Source organism: Leptonychotes weddellii, chromosome 1, assembly GCF_054177405.1.
Source record: "Leptonychotes weddellii isolate Sample4059 chromosome 1, ASM5417740v2, whole genome shotgun sequence".
Lineage (NCBI taxonomy): Eukaryota > Metazoa > Chordata > Mammalia > Carnivora > Phocidae > Leptonychotes > Leptonychotes weddellii.
The window spans coordinates 60,569,391-60,589,643 of record NC_138369.1 but is presented as its reverse complement, the minus strand read 5'-3'; the positions used below and the strand labels follow the sequence as shown (position 1 = coordinate 60,589,643).

Sequence of the window (20,253 nt, the reverse complement as noted above, 5' to 3'; positions counted from 1 at the left end):
CCTCAGTTGGAGGTAGGTGGGAGGTACAGTAAAACCATCAATTAACACAAATCAGTAATACAGTTTTGAATATTCACCTAAAGAACTTGGATTTTGTTTTTTAGGCAACAGAATATTATTAAAAGATTTATAGAAAGAGGGTGATATAATCAGATTTTCATTTTAAGAACATCTTCTTGATCTTAGAGAGAGGATTGAAAAGACAATAGCTATCACAAAACTCTGAGATGGTAATTATGTGAAATAAAGCCAAGGGGGTGGAAAGGAATGAATGGGTCATGCCTATGTCTTATGTATGCTTTGAGTTGATTTTCAGTTACCATATTAACATCGTCATGGGTGGCTTCCCTCAGGTATGTCTGTTACCTTTTCAGAATACTTTCACTGTATACATCCTGGGTTTTTTGGTCTTTTGTGTTATTTGCTACCAGTTTCCAGCATATTCCATTCCCCTCCTTCTAGTTTCCTCTTCACATGGGTTTGCATTTTTCAAAGGAACGTCAGGGAATCTCATCTGCCACCCCCAGGACAGACATACCAGAGGAGCTTAGTCCCACTTCCATGAGTATCCTTTGAGTCTGCCAGGAGGGCCTGGTGGTTAGATCCTATGCATTCAGAATTACTATGTTCTCAAAGGGAACAGGGCAGAGTCAAAAGCCTATGACAACCTCTCCATAGGGTGCTTTTGGTGGGCAGGAAACACATCTGAAGGGAAGAGTAATCTATAGTGTAGGACACCACCCAAGACAACAGTTGATTGTTGGATAGGCAAATTTACATTTTGGCTTCTTTGCTCACACCAGTTCTTTCTCATTTCTTTTTATGTTATCAACAAAATAAATTTTTGTTATATATTTGAAAATGAGTCAATAACTTTTTATCAACTTTAGTGGGTTCAATATACAAGTGATCAGAATGGGTCTCACGCTTCATTCATACTAAGCACACTTTAGTCCAGCCTGGACTAGGGATGCTGGAAATGGGGATAGAAGCTGAAAAATGCAGTGGCTTAACTCCAACACCTATATCACTTACACCAGAAATATAGTTCTTCTCTTGGGGAAAAAAAAAATTCAAAGCCAGTTCTTCTTGTTTTCTCTTTTTGCTAAGGTAAGGAACTACCTTTTTGCTTACTTCTCAATCACTCTGCAGAGAAATGACTTTCAGCTTCAGATAACATGCTCTAGCGGACTCTGTACCTCTCAGTAGTGGAACACTGCTCAATAAAACAACACAATAGTGGATATGAAAAATATCTGGTTATTTCACAAGAATCCAACTTAAAATATAGATAACATTGCAAACCCCAAATTCACATAGGTCAGGTAGGGGGGCCTAGAAAATACATCAAAGAGACAGGAAGTTATCCACTAGAGAATCTGGAACTGAGAGTATTATACTCACATTTGGAAGATATGCGATGGTATGACAAAAGATCAGTCTGGTGGTATTCATGAAATTAAGCATGAGAGGTGCCTATTTAGCCACTCAAACTCCAAGCAACTGAGATGCGATACAAATGAGCAGCTTATGTGACTACTAAGCAGGAGAAAGTATAACATTAAGGTGCCGTACTAGACACCAGTGCTTTCAAATACAAGCCTGGATCACTATGACTATGTTGCAAATGAGAGAAAACCCAAATCTAACTAGTTTAACAAAAGATACATATTGGCTCACATAGCTGAAAAGTCCAGAGGTAAGTCTAACTCAAGTAAGGTTTGGGCTAGTGGCTCAAACAATGTCACCAGGGACCCAGTTTTCTCTTCTTTGCCACTATCTTCTTTGATATTAGCTTCATCCTCAGGCTCCACATATTAACATCAGGAAGCTCCAGATTCTCCCCTCACCTGCCCGTTTAACAGAAAAAAAAAAAAAAGAAAGTATTGCCCTAGTTCAAGGCTTCATATCTTCCTATATATCATACAGAGGAGGATAGAGTGTCTTCTTCGGTTGCTCTCAAAGAAAAGCTTCTCTTTCAGAAGGCCCAGTAAGTATCTCCTCATATCACATCGGCTCTGTGGCCAAATAGGACAAGTTAATGGACCTAGGCTTAGGAAGCTGTGGGTGAGGCCAAACCAGGTGGCCGAGAAAGTATGTTTTCCCAAAGATTATTTGGGTTATTGTCCCCATAGAGAAGGAGAATGGACGCTGGGAACCAAGTAAGAGATGAATAATATGGAACACTGACTCAGCCTTGACAAAGACATGCTCAGAATTGCAGACACTGGTTTGAGTTGCTTCTAAGACAACTCTGTAGCTACCTCTGAGTTGTAAAACAGGAGGGATTTCGTTATTCATTACCCCAAGAGTTTCTGGGCTGGCCAACTAATTGTCATATGTGAATGACTCTATACACTATTTTTACATTTCCTCACTTTCTGATCCTACTTCTGAAAATTCTGAAGACAAAATTTTACCATAATCAATTTTGATTTTAATATATTGCTAATTGCAGTTTATCAGAAAGTATCTTAAATTTCTAAATTTTCTTTTATATTTAAATTTCTCCAAAATTTAGGAAGTATTAATTTTATTCCTAACTTTGAGATGTGTGGAAAGTGTCATTACAAACTGGAAGGTCATCCATGTTATGAATCCTTCATCACAGACTATGTTCTTTGATATGGGCTCAGGGCTTTCAAGTACCTGTCTCTGGGGCTCTGGTAAGGTAAAGACCAGTCACGAATTCTCTTAGTAGAGGCCATCCATTTCTACGCGCTACTTCTTAATCCCTCTGAAATAACACATCTTTTGCCTATTTTGATAATTCTCTCATTGTGATACTCCTAAAATTTGTCTTGCCATTCCACCACTCTGCCTACAAACATTTCCATCTTAGAGGGAAAGAGTTCCTAGGGTTGATCAATTTCCATGATGCTCCTCCATTAAGTCCAAAATGCTTCTTCTTTTTCATGGTTCCATTTCTATGGGTTGTTCTTCCTATTCATTATCTCTCTCCCATTTTAAGATACTGACATCATCTAGCATACATTATCATCCTCACTCTGGGAATTTATTAATATTTAGGTTTTTAATGATCACCTCCACGTAGCACTAGTCCAAGCATTCAACCCTATTATCAAATGTGCCTGTATAATGTGTCCACTAGTAATATTGCCAATCTCTCACTGACTACTCTTTCTTAGTATCTTTTTCTGGCACTTCCTCCTGCCCAGCTCCCTAAATACTGAGTTGGTGTTTCAGAGGACTCTATCCTGGGTCCTCATATTTTGCTATGCTCTCTGAAGGCAGTACTGTCCAACAGAGCTTCCTGAAATAATGAAAATGTTCTATGTCGACACTATCCAATATGGCAGCCAACTGCCAAATATAGTCATTGTGAGCTTGAAATCTGGGCAGTATAAGAACCTAAATTTCAAATTTAATTTAAATACCTACATATAGCCAGTGGCTACTATGTTCAGTAGAGCAGTTCCAGGGGATTTCGTTCATTTCTTCCCACAGCTTTAAATACCTTCTGCTCATTTGATGACTCCCAGATGCAAAGTTCTAGATATGACTAACCCTGAGCTCTAGCCCATGTATACAACCACCACTTGAAATTTCTACTTGTATATCTCACACATATCTCAAATGTTAATCCAAAACAGAGTTCTCAGTTTCTCCTTCTCCAAACCTATTCCCATTCCAGTCTTACTCATTCCAGTAAGTGGTCCGCTGTCTAATTCAGCTGCTGAAACCACAAACCAGGAAGCTGTCCCTAACTCCTCTGCTACTCCTGTATCCACTGTTAGCAGGTCACTGATTTTATTTCCAAACTATATCTTAAATACATTTTTTCTCCATCTCTATTACCACCACCCACTCCAAGTCATTACCATCTCCAACCTGGATTGTTAGCAAACTCCAACATGATCTCTTCTTTCACTTTCCTCCCTCTACAAACAATTGTCTACTTAGCAGGCAGCGATCATCCTAAAATGTGAATCAAACATGTCATTCCTCCACTGAATACCCTTTAATGGCTTTTTTTTTTTAAGATTTATTTATTTATTTATTTATTTGAGAGAGAGAGCATGAGAGGGGGAGGGTCAGAGGGAGAAGCAGACTCCCTGCTGAGCAGGGAGACCCATGCGGGACTCGATCCTGGGACTCCAGGATCATGACCTGAGCCTAAGGCAGTCACTTAACCAACTGAGCCACCTAGGCGCCCCTGGCTTTTCACTTAGGTTGGAATTGAATGATCTGGTCCACCTGTGTCTACAAACCTAACTTGTGCCTCTCATACCCTTGATAATTATGTTACACTCCAAACCTTTTGGTTTCTTGAACATGCCAAACCCTTCACACATCAAGAGTCTGCAGAGCTGTTCCCTCTGCCTGCTGTTCTTCCCATTCTTGATACATGCGCCTTCTTCTCATTCTGAGATTTAACTTTAATGTTACCTCCTAGGATAGGCCTTCCCTGACCATTTATATAAAGAGGTTCCCTCTCCATCATTCCCTCTCTGTAGCATTCATTTCCTTCATAACGCTTAGCAATTTTTAATCAATTACTTGATTTTTTTGTTTGTTTGGTCTCTCTCACTAGATGAATGTTCCAGAAAGGCAGGAAGTAGGTCTGACTTACCATTGTTTAGCAGCACCTAGCATAGTGCTTTGCATACAAGCAGGTACTCAGTGATATTTGCTTAATAAACTTCCCCCAAATGCCTGTTCACATCACTCATTTCCATTTCTTGGGTCTGTTTAGTACAAAAGTTTCAATGCTTATTAGAGGTTACCCTAACTGGACTATGCTAAGCCAAGTGGCTTTAGGCTTCAGCAATCAGATAGTATGTTTGTAACTTTCAGGAAGCAGTTTAGTCCAAGCCAGTCTCTGGCTTCTCTTCCTTGCTCCTTAGTCAACAATTACATTACCTGGCTGGGAGCTTCTAAAGTGGAATGCCTAATTAGCAGAGAGGCAAACTGCTGAAAAATGCCTCTAAAGGTGAAGTCTGGAATGTGTTTCATCTGTTTTGGCCAGCACTCTTCCCTGAACAGAGCCTTTGTTTCTCTAACCCTTGAAGATGGTCAGTACCATTCTCTAATAGTACAGCTTACTCTGGAATGTGGGCTATCATGATGATGAGAAGGGAAAGACTGGAAGGGGATCTGGGATAGTGGAACAATGAGAGGGGTTGTAGCTATACAAATTTTTATGAAAACAAAACAAAACAAAGCCTCCCACTTGCTTTACATTTTCCCAGTCCCAGAGTGCTATCTTCTAACACAAAAGGAATCAGGTCTCCCAAGACTGCACAATTCTGACTACCCTCCACTACTTTCCTTAAGTTACCTTGGTGACCTCAGGGTGGACACAACTTCAGAGGAAGAGAAAGTTCTGGAGTTGGCAATGTAACTGCATTGTCATCTACAGCAAATATGGTTTTCAGTGAGGTAGATTTATGAAAGCTGAGTACTTGTATATAGAAAGAATATATCCAGGAAGACACACAACCAGTAACAGTGGCTGTCTCTGAGAAGGTAGACTGGGAGATAGGAGTGACAAGGAGAATTTACTTTTCACTGAACACCTTTTTGAACTATTTCAACTTTTTTTTATCATGAGCATGTTACAACTAGTCAAAAATAAATAAGTGTCAAAATTTGAAAAACATAGAAGAAATACAGTGTTGGTCCTCAAAGAGACATTTAGCTGGACTAACACAATAAGACATCAGAAAAATATAAGACAGCACATAGTTAAATAACAATTTGGATAGTACTGATTACAAGTAGAAGAGGAAGAGAGGTCTGTTTGGCTGAAGGAGCTGGGTATTAGACGAGAAAAGGAAATTTTTAGCCTAGGGAAACTTGAGCGAATAGAAATGAGCAGAAGCAGAAATGTGCACAAATAAAGAACAGTAGACTCTGGGGTCAGATAGACCTGCTTCCAATCTCAATTCTGTAACATATTAGCTAAGTGACCTTGAATGAGTTTTATAACTTCTTTCAACCTCAGATTTCTCATTTGTAAAATGAAGATGAGTACCTACCTCAATAGGATTAAAGTGATTAGCATAGTACTCAACAGATTAAAGTGATTATGTAAAGTGATTAGCATAGTACCCAACAGAGTAGACGCTCAACTAAAAGTTGCCTAGCATGAACATGGTCGAACAGGAGGACCACTCTTTCTAGAGCACAGGGTATCTGTTCAGAAGGGGTAAGATAATACTGGCTATTAGAGTTATAACAAACTGTGGACAATCACCTTGTTTTGTCTCTGGGGTTCCTGTTGCATAAGAATTATAAGCAAGTACCACCATTGTGCATTCTCTAATGTTCAATGTGAGAGGTCTGACAATTACAGGGTTTCTCTCTGGCATGGCGCCTCTGGTGCTTAATCAGAACAGAATTCTGACTGAAGGCCTTCCCGCAGTCATTACACTGATAGGGTCTTTCCCCAGTATGGATTCTCTGATGTCGAATAAGGTGTGCCTTGCAGATGAAGCTTTTCCCACAGTCAGTACATTCATGGGGCTTCTCCCCCGTGTGGACTCTCTGGTGCTGAGCAAGATCGGAGTTCCACATAAAGCCTTTCCCACAGTCCTTGCATTCATAAGGCTTCTCCCCAGTGTGGATTCTCTGATGTCGAAGTAGGGCTGGGTTCCGAGTAAAGCTTTTCCCACATTCCTTACATGTATATGGTTTTTCCCCAGTGTGGATTCGCTGATGTTGTGTAAGGCTTGTGTTCTGACTAAAGCCCTTCCCACATTCCTTACATTCAAAGGGTTTCTCTCCAGTATGTATTCTCTGGTGTCGAATCAGGTTTGACTTCCAAACGAAGGCTTTAGCACATTCTTGACACACGTAGGGTTTCACCCCCGTGTGAATTCTCTGATGTGCAATGCAATGTGATCTAAAACTGAAAGTCTTTCCACATTCCTTACATCCATAGACCTTCTCTCCATTATGAAGTCTCTGATGTTGGTCAAAGTCTTCATTTTGATCAAAACACTTGCCACATTCTTCACATATATAGAACACCTGCTCACTGAGAATTTTCTGATGTATAGCAAGGTGGGTATTCACATCAGCATTCTCTGAACTATCTTCTCCTGAGACCATCTCATCTTTGACAATCACTTCTATAATATCATTTGCAGTGTTCTCCATACTTCTCCCATTGGAATAGTCAGACCACCTCCCTAACCTGCTTTTTTCCTCCTCACAGGTTTTTCCAAACCAGAATTCCTGGGAGCCACACCACCGGGGTCTGCTTGATAACACCATGTGGTCCTTTGCCTCCTCAAAACGTTCTTCCTTCAGAATAAAATCTTTCTGACTCTTCAACACACCCTCTGAAAGAAGAAATCAAAGCTGCAAATGTCATCATTACCCATGACAGAGCAAGTAAGGTCACCAAGTGGTACTAATGTGTCCATTTCACTCCAAGTGTCACCCCGTGTCTCAGTGGCCCTGTTCTAGCTGAAAATGGCACAACAGGGCTTATCACACAAAAAGCAACCAAAGTGTATGCCACAGAAAGGCAGAAACTACACAGAGTCTAGAGGGGAGCTCTCCAGAAATAGTTGAATTGAATCTAAGGGAGACAAGTCAGAATTTCTTCTACGTAGTCCGGTTTATAACATGAGAAGAAGAGGCCAGGGTTCAGGGCAGAGGACCTGTTCAGAAATAACGAATCCTTTGGGGTATACCTGGGGAACCTGAACTTGTCATACGCAGCGGGAAGCAACAAGGAGAATCTTCCTCATACCTGTCAACATTAAAAGGAAATGTGGTCTTCCCATTCAATCCAGTTACCAGGCCCACTATGAAAAGTGCTTCCCCTATTTCAGGCAAAGACTGCCTCCTCTTTGTGTCCACAGTGCTCTATTCACACCTCTGTTACAGCATTGCACTTTGCTGTAATTATATATTTATGTTGAATGTACCGTTAGACTATGAGCTCTTGCAGGAGAAGGGCCATATATTACTTGCTTTCTGATCCCTAAAAACTAACAGAATGAATAAAATACAGCATTTCCTTTTAAAATTTTGGTTGACTGTAGCAGCCAGCAGGCCATCTGTTCGGTTAAAGCCTAAGACCCAAGACCCACCCGAATTAATCGATCATGTCCAAATGAAAGCTGAAGTTTAGAATTTAACTTTGCTCTTCATCAAATGGTTGACTTGGGGATTTTTAGAGGGATTTTTACTTAGAACATAAATGGTAAAATGGAATTTTAACAGTTTACAAAAGAAAGACAGCAGAAAATATGTGCCTGGGAGGAAAGTGCTCATTTCCCTCACTTACCAGTACAGCTTAGGCTTGGACCCTCTCCTCGAAGTTTCAGGTTCAATGGCTCTTCCACCTGCTCAAGATGGGAGATCCCAGCAGGCTTTAGAAATGGACATCCTGCCAGGGTCAAGATATAAATAAGGCTGGCTCAGTCGGAGTGGGACCCATTAGGAAAGGTGCAGAGATGAAAGTGGTAAGGGAGAATGAAGGTGGGTGGAAAGACTGGTACACAGGAGACCTGAAACTTGAGGAGGAGAACAATATAAAGGACAGAAGACAGATGCAGGGAAGTTGAAATTCCATCAGTTCCCCAAAACATGAGAATGTATCTCTCATTTTTAAATGTCAAGGGGAAACAGGAAAGACTAAGTTCTCTTCTTCACCTCCCCTAGAAGGCAAAAGCCAGTTCACATAGAAAAGAATCAGGATGGGATGGAACTGCAAAGAGCTGTTCCTGAGGCTATGCTGGGAACCCACAGTCCTTTAGCTTCCTTCCTGTCTATCCACCTATATATTGCTTTCTCTTTCTACAAAGGATCAACGATGGGTCTCTCTAAGGCATCCATTAGACATGGACTCACAGCTTCACTCAGCCATTTCCAGAAGTCACTTCTTATTCTAATGACAGACACCTCTAATTGCAAAGGTCCACTCTAATAAACTCTTCTTCAGGCTTAGCTAAGATCTGTCTCTTTGTAACTCCCATCCAAAGCCTCCCAAGAAACAGAGCAATTCCTCACCCTCCAAATGACCACCTTTTATCTTGCTGAAGCCAAGGACTGTGTGTCTCCTGATATTCTCTTAAGACAAAAATGGACTTTGAATAGGGGCATGTACTCAAAGGAAGTTTGCTTCAGGCCAGGGAGCTAGGGTTTTACTCAAGAAATAACTTAGCTGTTGGCTTTCTGCCTAGAGCCAAATGGGAAATACCCTTGGGTGGTGGGAGTTTAAGCACTGAGATCCTGAGAGAAGGCAGAGGACACTGTAGTTGTCTCTCTACATCCAATCTACCACCACCACCAACCCCCACCCTCCTCTGCCGCCCCCACCATTATGGAGTAGCCATGCCCTTTGGAAAGGAGGGATCCCAACTCCAGTTCCTAGTGTAGCCCTCACTGGTCTAAGCCAAGCAGGTTAACCTATCCCACTCACTACATGAGAGTTAGTTTCAGAAATCGGCAGTCCAGGCCAAGACAATCAGTGCATACTATTTCCCTGGCCACAGTGACTGGTTTAGAGTTGGCGTAAGACTTAAGATGGTACATGGCAAAGGCCTGAGGAAGGCCTGCCCTATTTCTCTCCCTAGGTATGAAGAAGCAGAGCCTTGGTTACAACTACCAATCATCTTACAACCACAAGAGGAGCCAGACTGTAGACAAAGCCAGCATACAAGGAGATAGAAAAGAGCAGAGACTGAAGCTCTGATCAAGCTGTACCTGCACCCTCCCTATGAACTTCCTACTTACACGAAACAGTAAATTCCTCTTTTTTGTTTAAGCTGGTTTGCACTGGGTTGTTAATTGTAACCATGATCATCCTAACATGGAAACACTGCCAGACACAGCAAGGAACTGTGAGAATGGGGACACTGAGGACAAAGCTCAAGTTCCACTGTGCCCACAGAAGAACTCCTGTGGGAAGAAGATGGAATGGGGCCAGGGAGGCAAAAAGGGGACACAGTTGTCACTAGGAAATTAGGAACAGGAAAGCCCTGTGTTGGGCCTAAAGGAATGCCAGGGCTTTGCCCACCAGAAACCCCTGAACTGGAACTATATGGCTCAAGGTTATTGAGACTTCTTGATTTCTAATGATAAAGATGGCCATGATACCCCAAAGGGCAGTCAGAATCTTCTGCTGGAAGACTATAAGGAGGTGGGGAATGTAGAAAGGCCACCCCAGTGCGTCAACAGAAAAGTCAGGGAGTACAGATGAATGGTGGCCACGATAAGAACAGCGGAAATGGGTTAGAGGCAAAACCCGTGAATGAAGAGGAGCCAGGGTGAATAGTAAACAGACTCAAGAAGATGGAAAATCATGGGAGCACAGAAAAAGAAAAAGGAATCCCACTAGTGTCTATAGTACTAAGTTAAGAGAACACATACCTATTACATTTTAAAGATCAAGACAAGGGAACTGGTCAGATGACTGGCACCTGTCCTCACTCACCTGAGGAGATGCCCCTCGGGCCCCCTCCATCCAGAGCTCCCTGAGGAGCTTTGCACCAGGGTGCTTCCCCTCGCTCCAGCTGGGAAATCAGAGCCGGTTTGGGAAATGGAAATGCTGTTTAAGGGGAAGGAAATGGGACAGGCAGGTGAGTGGGGTGACAGAGAGCAATCCCAGGGTTCCTCCCAGGCTTTGTCTTTAGGGGCGGAGGGGAAAGAAGAGACTTAACTAGGGAGAGCAAGAAAAGGAAGTCCAGGGGAAGGGACAGGAGACACAGGGGAGCGGGGCCACGAGGTCAGGAATTAGAGTAAGAGGTGCTCAATAACAGTCTGAGTGAGCAAATGGATGATTCCACTCATTGAGAGATTAGGCTTTCTTGTTCTCTCCCTCTCTTAGAACTCTCAAGTTCAGACATCTGCATGAGGACGCTTGGTATTGGGTTCAATCTCCCAAACTGAGTGGGTGGGAAACTGAGGGCTTGGTGGGGCACCAGGAATCTGCTCTTTTCCTACTCTACCCATAGCATAGGGGTTGGGAGTTAGGCAGCTCTCACCCTGGGGCAAGAAAGTCTGATGTGAGGACCAAATTCCCACTTCCCAGCAACCACTGAGGCTGGGTCCTTATTAAGAATCCAAGGGCCTGAGGTTGCCACTCAGGTGGGGGTTATCAAAGATTCCTGAGCTTCTGAGGTAGAAGGAGTCAGGAAACTCTGAAGGGCAGAAGCAGAGTCCAAAAAGAAAGACCCTTACCCAGGGAAGCCACAGCCCCATAATTCTCCAGCATCACATCCCTGTACAGCACCCTCTGAGCAGGGGCCAGGCCGGTCCATTCGTTCTCAGAGAAGTAGACGGCCACATCCTCGAAGGTCACTGACTCCTGAAACAACATGTGTTTAAATGCCCCAGGACAATCTCAGACCCAGGCCTGGAGTATGGGGTAGAGCAGGCACTAAGAGGTACTGGAGGGGATGCAAGTTGAGTTTCTGGATTCTGGAACTCTCTGCGGATTTGCACCCCCTACTTACAAAGATATAAGGGATCAGCCATCAATTTCTCACGTCTCTTCATCCCCTCATCTTTTTCATGAGTCTCTGCAAGTTTTCCCTTTTTCATCCTTATACCCAAAACCACTATCTGCGCTCTAGGTGCCCTCATTTCCCAACAGCGGGTGCTCCAGGCAGAGGTCACCAACCCTTGATAACAAGTGCAACTACCATCTGTTGAGCCTGTGCCAGGCACTTTACCTATATTACTTTGTGTATGCCTCACAGCCTCTGAGGAGGCGATTCGATTCATTTTATGGAAGAGAGTGAGGCTCAGAGATTCACTGCCCCCAAAGGTACAGAACGGAGACAGAATTCAGGGCAGTCGGCCTCTCCGGCTCTTCTTTACTGTGCCACACCACCTTCTATCCTCACTCAGCAACCCCTGCTGCCCCGGGGTGAGGCTCTTTCTCTTCTCTCCCTCCGCCCTCACTGTCATCAGCCACAGAGGCAGCTAAGGGCACCCCAGCACACCCGGGCTGCTCTGGACGCTGTCCTCCAAAGGGCAGGTCCGAACTCTGACTTGACTCCCTGCACTCTGCCACTCCAGCACCCTCTCTCAAATGGCCCGCCCTACTCTTCCTTCCCCACTTGCCAGTTTTAATGTCCCCCTTTCCTGTATCTCTGGGAGCCCAAGCTTCTGCACCTTCTCTTACCTTCTTCCTTAAGAAACACCAACAGTGCTTCCGCAGAGCAATCAAGGCTTATCATCCCAGCTACTGTCTCATTCAGCTCTCAATCTCCATACTACGGAGAGGCTGATTCTGCTGCATTGCACATCGGTCCTTGCTTAGAAAATCCCCACAGCGACTTACGCAGCACCCTAGGGCTCAAAGACTTCGGCTGGCTCACCCTTGCCTGCCTCAAAACGTCCAAATCCTCTGCACCGGGGACAATTCCATTGACTATTCAGAGACCCAGCTTACCGGCCAAGGATCATCTCCTGCACCACCACCCTCATCCCCTATCCTGTCACCATCCTGTTAGGAACCCAAATCCTTTCCTTGCCCAAATCTGTGTCCTTGCACCTGCAGCTCCCCCTGCCTGGAGATGCAGTTCCTCCCTCCTGCGCCGGCAAACTCAGATTCATCTCAAGACCCACCTCAAACATAACCAGCACTGTAAAAACCAGTGACACGGAAATGCTGGACATTCGTCGCGGCGCACAGCGCTCCGTGAACACCTCCGCCCCAGAGCTCGGCTCAAGCCTGTGCAGCTGCGCGTGTGTTTCCCCTGCCGGCGCAAGTCTGGGGGGATGTCGAATCCATTCCGCTCCCTGCCTCTTCCTCCGGCCCCTCCACTCTGGGCTGCACCCCGATTTCCCGGTCGCCGCACTGCCCCCTCCGCCCCTCCTGTGGGCCTAGAGCCCGGGGCAGAGCCGAGCCAGCTCCGTGGCGCCGGCCCCGCACTCACCGGGCGCGCCCGGGCCGGCGCGGGCTGTCCCGGTAGCAGCTCGAGTGCAGGGCCGAAGGGGGCCCCGCTCGCCAGGGCCGTAGCCGCCATGGCCCGGGCCGCCCTCCCGGGAAGCGAGCGCGCGCCGGGCCCGACCGGGGGCTGCCCGGGGTCGGGGAGGGACGCTCCGGCCCGGGGCGCGTCTGCTACGGCGGCCCCTCGCCCGGGAGCCGGCCGCGCGAGTCCCGGACTCCACGCCCCGCGGGCCGGGTCGGCCTCGCCCCGCGCCAGCTCCCCACGCTTGGCGCGAGCCAGAGCTCCGCATCGGAGAGGTGGAGGCGGCCGCACTCCCGCCACTCCGGCTTCTCTAGGACGGCGGAGGGCGCCACGTCTCTGTGGTCCTCCCTTCTTGGCCTGCGAAGAAACAGGGAGCCGAGAGCGCGTCCCGCTCTCCCAGACACACCAACCGCCTCGGGGCGCCGCTGTGGGAATGCGGGGGAGCGGGCTGTTGGGGAGAAGGCTTCCTCTGGGAATCCTCTCCCAGCCCTCTTCTTCCCACTGACCACCCCTCTCTGCCGCACTGCACTCGTAGGATGGATGCTGGTATGAAACAGCGCACACTTCTCTTGACATGCCTGTTCATAGATCTCCATCCCTTTCCTGGGCTGTGCATTCCCAGAAAGCAGCTAATGGCCTTGATCATCTTTGTGCCTCTAATATCCACCCAACGTCTAGCACCTCTTATGGCCCGGTTTCTTTAAGTGCCAAGACTTACTTGTTGAATAAAGGAAGGAATGAATGTTGAACTAGATTTTCAGTTGAAGAAAGTAAGGCTCAGAGAGAGGAAATGGCTTATCTCACATCACACAGCATGCCGGGAAGCTAAACCTTTAAACGAAATTGTGGAAATAAAAGTAGACCACCAAAATGAGAACAAGCAAAGGCTATTTATTTAGAGCTTGCTAGAAGCAAGGGAGACAACCACCATCACTTGCATTTGGCAGAGACTCTAAGTCGGGCAGAGGAGTGGGAAAGCTTTATAGTTAAAAAAAGTGGGGTTGCGGAGACTTCACATATGCTCTGGAGATTGTTGGCATAGGGGAGCTAACTAGAAGCAAGGCATCTTAGGTGAGTGGTTGGGGGAGGATATTAATCAAATTCTGGTTGTTTGGGGCTGACTGCTACAGGGTTTCTTTTGGCTTCCTGGACTGGTTACTACAGACTGTAGGTCAGAGTTCTATTTTCCTATATGGTCTGGTCATTTTCCATTTGTATATATAGTCTCTTGGGATGAACAAAGTAAGAAGATGTCCATTTCACAGAAATTCCAGTCCAGAGGCTCAGATTCCTTTTAGGTCCCCAGGTATTGAGAGCTTACAGATACTACACCCGTGAAAAATCACAGAACAAAGGAGACCTCAGGTGAGATTCCTGATTTGTTGGCTTGTTTGTTTCTAAGAGGATACTGGAGAAGCTCATAAATGGACCCTAGTGAATAGGCTGTGAGCACTGAGAAGGAAGCAATGAGACTTACCCTGGGAAGAAAGATCACTAGGAAGGACAAACACACAACAAATGCTCCCATGGGGTGCCTGGTGGCTCAGTTGTTACACGTCTGCCTTCGGTTCAGGTCACGATCCCAGGGTCCTGGGATCCAGCCCCACATCGGTCTCCCTGCTCAGCGGGAAGCCTGCTTCTCCCTCTCCCACTCCCCCTGCTTGTGTTCCCTCTCTTCGCTGTCTCTCTCTCTGTCAAATAAATAAAAGATCTTTAAAAGATAAAATAAAATAAAAATAAAAATAAATGCTCCCGGGCACCTGGGTGGCTCAGTTGGTTAGGCGACTGCCTTCGGCTCAGGTCATGATCCTGGAGTCCCGGGATCAAGTCCCGCATCGGGCTCCCTGCTCGGCAGGGAGTCTGCTTCTCCCTCTGACCCTCCTCCCTCTCATGCTCTCTGTCTCTCATTCTCTCTGTCTCAAAAAAAAAAAAAAAAAACTTAAAAATAAATAAATAAATAAATAAATGCTCCCATGGGGCGCCTGGGTGGCTCAGTCAGTTAAGCAGCTGCCTTGGGCTCAGGTCATGATCTCGGGGTCCTGGGATCGAGCCCTGCATCGGGCTTCCTGCTCAGCGGAGAGCCTGCTTTTCCTTCTCCCTCTGCCTACAGCTCTGCCTATCTCTCTGTCAAATAAATAAATAAAATCTTTAAATAAATAAATAAATAAATAAATAAATACTCCCATGATCTTAGGGACAGGATGGAGAAAACTGCACTCAGTGCAAAATAATTATGGGAGTTTTAGCTCAGAATAAGGAGCCCTCAGATGCCTGATTATTAAGTCATGGTCCACCAGAAGGAAGGTCTCTTATGGTTCTGACCAGTGTTTTGGTTCAAAACTAAAGAGGAAAGAGATAATCTATTTTTACCCATATTCACTCATATATTTTTACTCTTTCCATTCTTCTTCCTATTAAACACACAGCAGCAGGCAAGGTCAAGGCCATGTCCTAACTGACTTGACTAGTAAAGATAAAACAATTCATTTTTAGATTCATACAATGTATTACTTATGTAAACAGCAAAAGTAAGAGTATCCAAACATGCCAGTCCCCAGATCCTTGTCCCACACACCAAAAACAATAACACCAAAACAAAAGGGGACTCAAGGACTGCAACGTCCTTGGTGAGGAGCCGATTTTAGACTGTAGCTAAGCAGTGTTACAGTCTGCAGTTATATCCAGAAAGCCTCATACCTCTTCAGAATCTGAGAGGCAATGAGAAACTGTCTCATGACCGCCTCCCACAAGAAATAGGGAAGGGAGTGGGAGATGGGCTTGAAGGCCTGTAAAGCTCCTCTCATCCTCTCATGTTCTAGAAGGATCACAAGGTGATCTGCCATGACTCAGAGTAGCTGTTGTTCAAGCTTTTGCCTGCACAGCCTATATATGTGCAAACTTGCCAGGACACCATGGTGAAGTCATTCCCCTACAAGACCTCCCAAATGTTTACACATAAAGATTCTCAGGAATGAACTGCCACATAGGTCATCAGATACTCTAGTTGTACTGATAGAGGCTTGGGTCAAATACATTCCATGTGTCTTAGGCAACATCAGACAAAAGTGACTACGATAGGGCACCTGGGTGGCTCAGTTATTAAGCATCTGCCTTCAGCTCAGGTCATGATCCCAGGGTCCTGGGATTCAGTCCCGCATCGGGCTCCCCGCTCGGCAGGAAGCCTGCTTCTCCCTCTCCCACTCCCCCTGCTTGTGTTCCTGCTCTCGCTATCTCTCTCTCTGTCAAATAAATAAATAAAATCTTTAAAAAAAAAAAAAAGTGACTACGATAGTGACATGCTGTAGTACAACCAGGCCCACTGGAGACTGGACCATAGTCAGGCTCCTCATCCAAAGCCAATCCAGGTAAATAGGTCATTAATCCAAGTGAGGCAAGAGATACTGGCAATGACCCATACCCCACCTAAACTGGCCCACAAAAGATCCAGGGCAGTACGATTGTCCATTACCACCCATGCTAGAGAATTTAGAACAATCGTTGGGTCTGTGAAAAATGTACAAGAAGTCCAATAATAACAGCATGAGGCTAAAGGGAATAATTTCAATGTCCAGGAAGTTTATCTTATTCTGTTGTTTCTTGCTGAGACTGTTTCTTTCTGGAGTCAGTGGCTATTGGGAAAATTCTGAGAGTTTTTAAATTAAGATTTTTTATTGGCTAGTTGTAAATTTGAGGGTGGTGACAAAAGCTAAGAGGGTAATGGTCCCTCCCTCTGCCCCTGACTTCCCAGGGTCTAATTCTTACCAACCAGGATTGTTCTTCCTCTTCTTTCACAGCCACATGACCATTATGACTAGTCTCTCACCTTTTCCCTGTCCTCTCCATGTCTAACCCACACGACAGGCTTAGACTCATCCCTGGTTAGCTCAGAAGTTCCTTTCTTCTATAATTTAGAACATCCTAAAATATCTCCTACCCTCTGACATGTGGGTCATGCCAAGACCACCTTAGTTTTCACCTCATAATTCATGATCATTATAATCATTATCTATAATTGCCCAAATCCAGCAAGCATGACTGGGGTGGGGAGATACACTAAGTTTCAGTCTCCCAGGCCCCAGTTCTTTTTTCCTACTTGCAAATTCTAGTAGTCCAGTTTTCCAGGGATAGGCATAGGAGGGGGAAAAAGAGAGTGATAAGGGTTAATTATGTGGTTTGTGTTTCCTGCAGCCAGTTAGGGCTTTCTCCCACTCCTGAACCTCATAAATAGACATTATACTTAAATGGGAGGTACACTTTTAGGTAATTATCACATTTGGAGCCCAAACAAATTATCTTAATTTGTACACCACTGACAGCTTATTGACAGGTTGTCCAATTATCTTTTTCAGTTTTTTAAGAGTTCACGCTTTTTTTTTTTTTAAAGATTTCACCCATTTATTTGACAGAGACACAGCAAGAGAGGGAACATAAACAGGGGGAGTGGGAGAGGGAGAAGCAGGCCTCCCGCGGAGCAGGGAGCCCGATGTGGGGCTCGATCCCAGGACCCCGGGATCATGACCCGAGCCGAAGGCAGACACCCAACGACTGAGCCACCCAGGTGCCCCTCACACTCTCTCTTAATAGCACCTCCTTCTTGGGGGATGATACAGGTTATGAAAGGCCAAGCTAGTATCCCAGGTCACTGTCCACTCTTGGTACTTTCAGCTATAAAAATAGCACTATTATCTTATTGGGTGTGTTAGGGGAAGCTAAATATGTAACATAGGTGACCTAAGAATCCTTGAGCAGTATTGTCCACACATGCTGTGTGGAAGCTAGTAGTGCCATACCCTGAAAGGGTGTCTACTGTAGTCCATGCCCAGCAGTATTCTCCATATGAAGGTGGGGAATCCATACAGTCTGTTTGCCAGGATTCACCAGGTCCAGTACCCCTACTCACATGCTTCAGTTTCCTTTGTTACTCAACTGTGTGGCTGGCAGTCCGGTCACATTTGTCAAGCTTCTGTATGCTTCTTTCTGTATGGATGTTCGAAGAGTTTGCTGTTACTATTTCTCTTCTGTTTGTAGAACTTTAGCCATCATTTTAGGGTAGGTGTGCTAGTGACAATTTCTCTTAATTTTCCTTCATTTGAGAACATGTTGATTTAACCTTCATTTCTAAAGGATATTGTTACAGGTGTAGAATTCTGAATTGACAGTTCTTTTTCTTTCATCACTTGATAAACGTTGTGCCATTTGCAAATGACTTCCATGGTTTCTGATAAGAAATCCATGGTCATTTGAGTTGTTTCTCTAGGTGATATGCTGTTTCTCTCTAGCTGCTTTCAAAACATTTTTCCCTGTCTTTAGACTTTTTAAGTTTGATTACATTGTGTCTGGACTTGAATTTCTTTGGGTTTGTACAGCTAATTTTGATGAAATCCAATTTACCTATTTTTCTTTTGTTGCCTGTGATTTTGATGTCATATACAAGAAATTTTGCCAAATTCAATGTCATAAAGATTTTCTTCAATGGTTGCTTTTAAGAGTTTCATAGTTTTAGATTTTGTTTAGGTCTTTGATATACTTTGAGTTAATTTTTGTATGTGGTATAAGGTAATTTCATTCTTTTGTAAGTGATACCCAGTTTTTCCCCCACCACTTGTTGAAATGGCTTCCTTTCCCCTTTGGTCTTGACATCCTTGTTGAAAATCAATTGACCATATAAGTGAGGGTTATTTCTGGACTCTATTCTATTCCACTGGTTTATATGTCTATGATGTTATATTTACAGTAGTTTTGTACTTTTTCAAAGTTGGGGGAGTGGACCCCCCAATTTTATTATTTCTCAAGATTGTTTTGTCTTTTTGGGTCCCCTTGCAATTCCATATGAATTTGAGGATCAGCTTTTCCAATACTGTGAAAAAAAATCTTTGGAATTTTGAAAGGGATTGTGTTGAATCTACATATCACTTTGGGTAGTATTAACCTCTCAAGCAATGTTATGCCTTCCCCATCTATGAACATGGAATGTCTTTCCATTTATGTTAGGTCTAATTTCTTTCAGCAATGTTTTGTATTTTTTTTTTTAAGATTTTTATTTTTATTTATTTGACAGAGAGAGAGAGCACAAGCAGGGGGAGCGGCAGGCAGAGGGAGAGGGAGAAGCAGGCTTCCCGCTGAGCAGGGAGCCTGATGCCAGGCTGGATCCCAGGACCCTGGGATCATGACCTGAGCCAAAGGCAGGTGCTTAACGACTGAGCCACCCCCACCCCATCAATGTTTTGTATTTTCAACATGCAAGTCTTTCATCAACTTGGCTAGATTTTTTCCTCAGTATTTAATTCTTTTAATTTCCTTTTTGGATTGTTCACTGCTGGTGTATAAAAACACAGCTCATTTTTATGTTGATCTTGTACCCTGCAACTTTGCTGAATTTATTAATGCCAGTAGTTCTCTTGTGGATTCTTTGGGATTTTCTATATATAGGATCATGTCATCTGCAAATACAGTTTTCTCTCTCCCTTTCCAATTTGGATCTTTCAATTTCTTATCTAATAGCTCTAGCTAGAACTTCCAGTACACTGTTGAACAGCAGCAGTGAAAGTGGGTATCCTTGTCTCAGGCCTTCTGATTTTAAAGGGAAACTCTTCAGTCTTTCACCATTGAGTATATTAGCTATGGGTTTTTCATAAATGCCCTTTATCATATTAAGGAACTTTCCCTCTAGTTCTAGTTTTCTAAAAGACTTTATTATGAAAGGATGTTCAATTTTGTCAAATGCATTGTCTGCATTGAGATGATCATGTAGGTTTTTTTCTTTCTTTCTATTATTGTATTATATTGATTTTGTGTTCAATCACCCTTATATTTCTGATATACACCCACTTGGTTATGGTGAATTATCCTTTTAATAGGCTGTTGGATTTGATTTGCTAATATTTTGTCGAGGATTTTTACATCTAAATTCGTAAGAGATACTGACCTGAAATTTCTTTCAGGTGATGTTCTTATCTGACTTTGGCATCATGGTACTACTGATAGATTGACTTTGATCTTGGGGTTGTGGGTTTGAGCCCCACATTGGGGCTCATTAGAGATTACTAATCTCATGTATAGATTACTAAAAAAATAAACTTTAAAAAATAAATATTTGGTAGAATTCACCAGGGAAGCCAACTGGTTTAGGACTTCTCTTTGTTGGGAGGCTTTTTTTTTTTTTTATTCTTATGTTAATCCCCATACATTACATCATTAGTTTTAGATAAAGTGTTCCATGATTCATTGTTTGTGCATAACACCCAGTGCTCCATGCAGAACGTGCCCTCCTCAATACCCACCACCAGGCTAACCCATCCTCCCACCCCCCTCCCCTCTAGAACCCTCAGTTTGTTTTTCAGAGTCCATC

At 44.1% G+C, this 20,253-nt stretch overlaps 1 protein-coding gene across 4 annotated transcripts; it reads right to left on the bottom strand.

Annotated features, from left to right (window-relative positions):
• Nucleotides 1–1,240: 1,240 nt before the first annotated feature.
• On the bottom strand, nt 1,241–13,106 carry ZNF662 (zinc finger protein 662). Of its 4 annotated transcripts, none has more exons than XM_031036364.2 (5): nt 12,870–13,106; nt 11,164–11,290; nt 10,418–10,531; nt 8,267–8,368; nt 1,241–7,310 (listed from the first exon to the last, which is right to left on the bottom strand). In XM_031036364.2, exons 1-5 carry the CDS (start codon nt 12,957–12,959, stop codon nt 6,286–6,288), a joined length of 1,458 nt encoding a protein of 485 aa, XP_030892224.2. In that variant the 5' UTR covers nt 12,960–13,106; the 3' UTR covers nt 1,241–6,285. The 4 variants fall into 4 exon arrangements, with proteins under 4 accessions (XP_030892224.2, XP_030892222.1, XP_081681458.1 ...); XM_031036362.2 differs by lacking the exon at nt 12,870–13,106 and adding an exon at nt 12,559–12,817; XM_081825332.1 differs by lacking the exon at nt 8,267–8,368.
• Between the last annotated feature and the right edge of the window lie 7,147 nt (nt 13,107–20,253).